The 6,874-nt window shown below is 42.8% G+C and overlaps 1 protein-coding gene across 1 annotated transcript; it reads right to left on the reverse strand.

Annotated features, from left to right (window-relative positions):
* Positions 1–922: 922 nt before the first annotated feature.
* Positions 923–6,360, reverse strand: cwc22 (CWC22 spliceosome associated protein homolog). Its single transcript, XM_035676323.1, has 12 exons — positions 6,257–6,360; positions 4,931–4,987; positions 4,594–4,817; positions 3,790–3,971; positions 3,378–3,632; positions 2,605–2,733; positions 2,117–2,285; positions 1,951–2,004; positions 1,686–1,821; positions 1,331–1,537; positions 1,138–1,200; positions 923–1,053 (listed from the first exon to the last, which is right to left on the reverse strand). Exons 2-12 carry the CDS (start codon positions 4,983–4,985, stop codon positions 941–943), a joined length of 1,587 nt encoding a protein of 528 aa, XP_035532216.1. The 5' UTR covers positions 4,986–4,987; positions 6,257–6,360; the 3' UTR covers positions 923–940.
* Positions 6,361–6,874: the final 514 nt, after the last annotated feature.

Below are 6,874 nucleotides of genomic sequence, written 5' to 3' on the forward strand. Positions count from 1 at the left end.
TTTTTTCAGCCGATACATTAACCAATAATTACCCGCTTCTCATGGCACATAGCTATAACCGATCAACAGTTCTGATTTTTCTAATCTTTTTAGTAAAGTTCATCAAAAAACTTCACAAACATACTTTGGCTTTTTATAGAACATAAAGCATATCAATCATTTTACATAAGATTTAAAAATGATTTATTATTACAGGACACATTTGTCAGCTGTAATTTAATGATCCCAATCATTTATAATAATGCAAATTTTCCATTATCAGCTGATAATGTATCTGTCCCTACAGAATATTGAAATAATGATTAATATGAGGCTATAACATGAGAATATTAAACAGTAAACATGGTCAGTGAGGTGTCCTTTAACTCTCCATCTATCAACACAGGCTTTAAACTGGAACTGCTTCATTTCAGGCTTTATGCTAAGCTAACCGTCTCCTGGCTGTCGTCTCATATTTAACAGACGGACATAAGGGTGGTTTCAATCTATCGATCATCTCCTGGCAGGGACACAGAAAAGTGTATCTTCCCCACAAGTTGAACTATTTCTTTAAAAAAAGAAAGACCACATTGATGCAGCAGAGGCAGAGCAGATATTCTAACCAGTCACTAGTATGAGTCTCCAAAAACAATAGATCCCATATTTCCCAAAATACAACTACATAACATATTTTTGTTAAATCCTTGTTGCCAGGTACCCATGTCTTTCAAACTCCACAGATCCAGTTTGTAATATTTGTAACACAGGCTCTCCGTTTAAAATTTGCAGTCAAGCTCAAGCTGACATAACCCCGAGGGCATCACTATGACATCAGTGTTATTTCCCAGACTTAACAAAGCTCCTCCAAAGCCAAAGATTATTTATTATACAATCAGTATCTTAGCAGTACAATCAGTGGGATGCCCCTTTAATTTGAGAAGAATAAAACCTGTTTAGGAGTTTAACCATCTGCCTCACCTTCTCCTTCCTCCTCGTTCTCGTCTTCATCGTCTTCATCGTCGTCGTCTCCGTCTCCCTCCTCCCCTGAATCGCTGCTGCCCTCGTCCAGGATATCTGTTGGGACGCGACAGCTGATTAGTTTGACTGTTAAGGAAGTAAGTGCTGATTGGACAGTGCAATGTTTGTGGGCATTCTTACCTTTTTTAATGGTTTTGTATTTCTCCTCGTTCTCCAAGAAGTCTGGGTCCATCTTAAACACATCTGAGTGAACACACATACACACACACACATACACGTTAGGGCGTCATATATATATATATTTATACTTATTTCTGCAGAGAGAGATGTAGAGCCAGGTGGAGCCCATCCCCCGTCCCCCTCTGGAGCTTACTTAGGATGTCCTCTGTGTTGTACTCGTCATCCAGCGGCAGCATGTGGGTGAACTGGTCTTCCTCGTCTACCAGGTCCAGGCCCTCTGGGATCACTGGATGATCTTTGAAACCGTCCTTCCTGATGGCAAACATCACCTCGATCATGTACTGGACCCTCTTATCGATAGCTGACTCATGGAGGACGTTTCTGAGGCGCTCAAATATGGCTGAAGAGAGAAACAAGCAGAATCTGTAAGCACTTGATAAACTGTGCTGATGTTCATATTTTGGAAAGGCAGACCTTTCTACAAATACTGTTTAGTTTAACAGAGCATTAACCGTTGAACAGAGTTTACGGTTGCAGCTACAGCGTACCGTTGATTCCTCGCGGGGACACCTCGGTCAGTTTGAGTCCACACTCCTTCAGGAAGGCGATGGCGACCTCCACGCTGTCGTCAGTGGGACGCTCCAGCAGCAGAGTGAGCATCTCCAGACACAAAACCTCGTGGGCCTGAGGGCGAGGGACATCGGAGCAGAAAGAGAGAAAGAGAGAGAGAGAGAGACGTAAACACACTTAATTAGAGCTGAACATGGACACTCAAACTGTCCGTCGGTATTAAGGTCAGACAGCAGGACCTACCACATTCTGGTTGATGAGATGCGCCACAAACTTTGAGGCTGTCAGGCACTGTTGCTGGAAAAACAAAACACAGACCGACTTTAATACATTATGTGTCACACTACCTGTCGTTCTCTGTTGATCCACTAACAGCTACAGACAGACATACAGTCAGACAGACAGGTACCTTAAGGTTGCGGCGGTAGCTCTTCCTGAAGGTCAGGATGAGGCGTTTCAGGATCAGCTCTCCAATCTGAGGGAACTTGGAGTTGATGATAGCGACGACGGCGGCGTAAACGTGAGTAAAGATCGGAGACGCTGCCTGAGCCTGCAGCACCGAGCGAGACAGCAGACCCCTGAAAGACAGAGATGTGGGAAGTCAGACAGAACACAACCTCCAGACTTTTGTTTCTCTTGTGGGATAGCAAGACAAGAAAGTTTCTGCTTCAATCTCCTTAATAAGTCTCACTAATCAGGAAGTTTGATTTCAGCCCTTTATGGCACCCTACTCATCTAAAAGAGCTAGAACTGTTTCACTGCAAACGTCACACTTCTAACACTACACCCTCATGTGTTTGTGATATTTTTAGTAAGAAGCTGACAAATAATTATTTATAATTATTTTAGATTATTAGAATATTGAGTGTTAATGTGAAGTTGTATGTTTTTGTTCACCTTCCCCTGATGATGTTCTCTTGCAGCAGCTCCTGGATGATGTGGACAATGTTCGACACGTTGACTTTGTTGATCAGACCATTGATGGACTTCTTCAGAGCCTCCCAGCTCATTCTCTGATAGGCCAGGCTGCACAGAGGGCGGGGAATCAGCAAGAACACAGATTATATGGAGTTGATTAAATACACAGTCAATATTGCAGTAACACAGCTCAGGTCCAGAGTCATAACAGAGAGCTGCTGTTGTTTTTAATGCAGCTGGGTGAAGAGACTGTTTGCCAGGATTGTGTGTTTAAGAGTTAGTAAGATGCCAGAATATCCATTTACAAATCAGTGCAATGAATTACCACATTCATATTTTCATTTCAACATTGGCCATGTTTGCCTTTGTTTAGTCGTTTAGATTTTATTTAAATGCCAACGCTCAAATCTCAGATGTCAGAGCATCCCTGAATACACCACGACCGTCTGCCTCACCACTCAACAAACACTTAAGTGTTTTACCACACAATGATACCTTAACTTTGCCCAAAAAATAAAGGCCTATAATAGTTTATACTGAGGCAATTCAATGTTTACTATGATGGATTATCTCTCTGCAGCAAGTCTCAAGTTTCCACACGGAGAGTTCCATAGAAACAAACTGAAAAACAGCAGCCTCCAAGAAATAAAACGTACAAACTTAAGAGTGACCAGCAGAAATGTGAAGTATACAAGATTTGCAGTTAATGAACTAGCTTTCAAAAGAAAAGAAAGAAAGAAAAACTCTCTCACCTGCTCTTATCAGTGATTTGCTGCTGCATCATGCGTAGCTTTGCGGGGGGGATGTAAGCGCCACCGGTCCTTGTCAGGATCGGGTCCAGCTCCTCCTTCTTCTTCTTGACCGGGGGCTCTTCGGCTGCCGCTGGCTCCCTTCCCGGCGGAGGGGAAGCCGAGCGACCTCGCCTCCTGTGCTCTGACTCTGCATCCCGGTTGGTCCGCCGGTCAAAACGACCGCCCCTGTCGTCACGGCGATCGTCATAGCGATCCCTGGGAAGAGCAGAAAGTTTAGTAGAGGCAGTAAAAAAGGATGAGTAGAGATCTGTGAACGTATTTAGTATTGTGGTGTGTTAAGAGTATTATGTGTAGGACTTTTTATAACAGAATCACTAGTTAGTTAGTATGCGCGTGTGTGTCTGTCTGTTACCGAGTATAGCGTCCTCTGTTGTAGCGATCCCAGTCTCTCTCTCTGGACCTGGACCTGTCTCGTCCTCTTGACCCGGACCTGTCTCGTCCTCTTGACCTGGACCTGTCTCGTCCTCTTGATCCCGACCGGTCTCGCTCTCTGGATACAGATCTATCTTGTTCCCTGGACTTGGATCTTGATCTCTGGACAAGAAATAAACAAAGAGTGTCAACAGTATTTCTTTCAGTCTTCCTGTTTTTTTGTGATCAACTTTTTATTTTCCATTTTTGGATACTGGAGAACTTCAGCCTTTACATAACAGGCCAACAAACGTAAAACATTTCAACATAAATATACAAGCACACAAGCATTCAATCAGCTGTCCATCCAGTCTTTTAAAAATCGCCCCTCCCTGAAGTCTGAGTTTAGCTGAATAAGACGGACAACACAGCAGCTCTGGATGAACTTAGGAGTCCGTTCCTACTCAGGGTAAAAGCTTGTAGGTACCTGGGGAGTTCATGTCCAAGATGACAGTAATGGGCACACAGTTCTCTTCCATTTGTGATTCTGTCACTCAACAAGCTGCAACTTTATTCAGCAGGTCTGTTATTAAGCAGGTCAGCTAACTCTAACCCCTGCTATTTCATCTCACAAACAGGTCTTGATGTCAAACCTTGCTCTGTTGCCATGGAAACTAACACAGCAGACCAGCCAAGTTTGTCAAACCACTTATCCAGAATAGTGAGGCCAGACACCTCAAAGCATGAACATCGGCCTGGATACAAAGTGAGCACTGCATGGTGGCTCGCATCAGTCCTTGCTTACTTTGATCTGAGCCACACTGCTCCTAATCTTCCTCAGGGCCCCATGATGTTCATCCTCATCATCACTGCTGCTGCTGCTGTCTGAGCTGCTGGAGGCGGGGCTCCTGGAGGCGGCACTGCCTGCAGGACTGGCCCGAGGGGACGGCCTCTCTTTGGGGCTTCTTTCAACGGAGCCGGCCTTTTGAGGCCTCTCTGCTTTTGGACTAGACTCGTCCTCTGAAGGTCCTGAAGACAGGGAGAGGGAGCAGCACAGTCAGATGAATAGCAACACCACAGCACAACAAGTACTGCTACTGTTACTACGACAACATAAAATAGTGAAAGCAGGTTTTACTCACCACTGTTTTCTCTCTTTGCAGGACTGGGACTTCGACTTCTGCCTGGAGAGTCCATACCTGAAAAACACACATACACATTAGTGATTATAATGAATAAGTGTTATTAACAGCCATCTTAAGTCCACATGTTCACAAAGAAAAGCAGAAAGAGTCTGTTAAATAAACAAGGAGGCCTGTTAATATCAGTATTTCAATTATTTGTCATCTAATCCCACAAAAGGTCAGAAACCAACAATATGTTTGTCTCCCATCTTCTCCTCCATTGTCTCTGTTCCCACTGGAGGCATGCTGAACATAGTTTAAATGGTTATATATAAATAATATATAGTTTAAGTTAAAAAAAGGGTAGTTTCCTAAAACAGCTAGCCACTGTAGTTTTTAATGAACCATTACTCAAACAGGAGAACCTTTTGGGGGACTATTTCTTACTTTCTTCACTTGTCAGGGATTGGGTCTGCAGACTCTGACAACAACCTGCTCCAGATAAACTTTTGGGCAGCTTTGAGAAACTTAAAATAATCATCAGAGCAATCAAATCAAGCCAACTCCAATATACTACATGTAATCATCCAACTAAGATGGGGACTTAATGTGTGAATATCCCAATTTTACAGCATTATGGGGATATTGTTGTTTATGTATACACTCAACAGTTGTGTACAACACGGATAGCACCAAAGCCTAAAATTTAAGATGCAGGGATCGTCAAAATATTGCCCTTTGGGCTTTACAATTGAATTAAATGAAAGTGAGAATATTTTCTATAGTCTATAATCGTCTAATGACCAGCGTTAGTGTTGAGTTTCCCCATGCTGTCTCAATGACAGGTGTTTCCGAGCCACAGCAGACACAAACGAATAACGTACACAGCCTCTGGTTATTAGGTTCAGATGGCCCTTTGAAGACGTAACGTTAGTTAGATAAAGTGTGTGTAGAGTTTCAGACACTTCTAACTCTCGATACAGGAACAGATAATAACACTATTAACAGAGCATTTCTTCCACCGGCTAAAATACAATACATACTATAAGCCCGCGCGTCGTAATTAGTAATTGAATGTAACTTTAGGTGGGTTGTTAAATTAATAATACCATCTGTAGTTGTTAAACAGCCTGCAGTGAAGGTGTCAGTGTTACCGCCATGTGTGTTTGGATGAGCTAAAGTCAGCTAACGATAGTTTGCTAATCCTATTCTAGCTCCAGCTAGTTAGCTAAGCTGCTAGTACTTTAGCAGTCTGTCGCTGAAAGCTCCACACTTTCTCTTCTCCGTCTTTGGAGAGAAACTCTGTCCTCTGACTGTGTTTTCTGGCCTTTATTATCCTCTTACCGTTATGGTTTCCGACTTTTCGCCCCTCCGTTAAATCAGTGTCGTTCTTCTTCTGGCGGAAAACTTCCTACAATAAACCTAAACACTTCCGGGTCAGGGACAACTTCCGGATTTCACAATAAAAGTTTCCACGTATGAACGGAGCGGCTGTTTTCATATCGCCTCCCGGCGGTGATAATAGTTATACCTCCTCCAAAGATGTCGGAGCTCAACCAGGTGAGCCACAAGGGCGCCCCCCAGTTGTAAAACAGTTGAATTATATCCAAATAAAAAAAGCGTGCTTGTTGCTTCATTTTGGGCTTTGAACATTTGAAATAGTTGAAATACTGGAACAGTTGAAGTTGAAGTTGGAGTCAAAAGTCAAAAGACAAATGCTAAAAGATGCTGAAATAGCAATACTGAAACAGTTGAAGTTGTAGTGTAGAAGTAGTGTAAGCACTGAATGATACTGAAGTTAAAGCTGAAATGGAAGCAATGAAAAAAAGTTTAAGTTGAGTCCAAGAACTGAAAGGAGTTTAAATGTCAGGTGTAGTTAATATTGGTTTTGTATATAAAATTTTTCCAGGAGCTCTGTGCCTACATGGGTCTCCCTAGACTCAACCAGAGGCTCAAAGACCC

Source organism: Morone saxatilis, unplaced genomic scaffold, assembly GCF_004916995.1.
Source record: "Morone saxatilis isolate NCDOM2014 unplaced genomic scaffold, NCSU_SB_2.0 Contig5, whole genome shotgun sequence".
Classification (NCBI taxonomy): Eukaryota; Metazoa; Chordata; class Actinopteri; family Moronidae; genus Morone; species Morone saxatilis.

Bases quoted from the DNA above. Each gene is read 5' to 3' on its own strand.
- cwc22 (XM_035676323.1), bottom strand. From the start codon at position 4,985: ATGGACTCTCCAGGCAGAAGTCGAAGTCCCAGTCCTGCAAAGAGAGAA. The intron at 2,734-3,377 runs GTGAGAGAGTTT...CCCTCTGTGCAG, and splicing joins CAAATCACTGATAAGAGCAG to CCTGGCCTATCAGAGAATGA. The intron at 1,054-1,137 runs GTAAGAATGCCC...GCGTCCCAACAG, and splicing joins ATACAAAACCATTAAAAAAG to ATATCCTGGACGAGGGCAGC.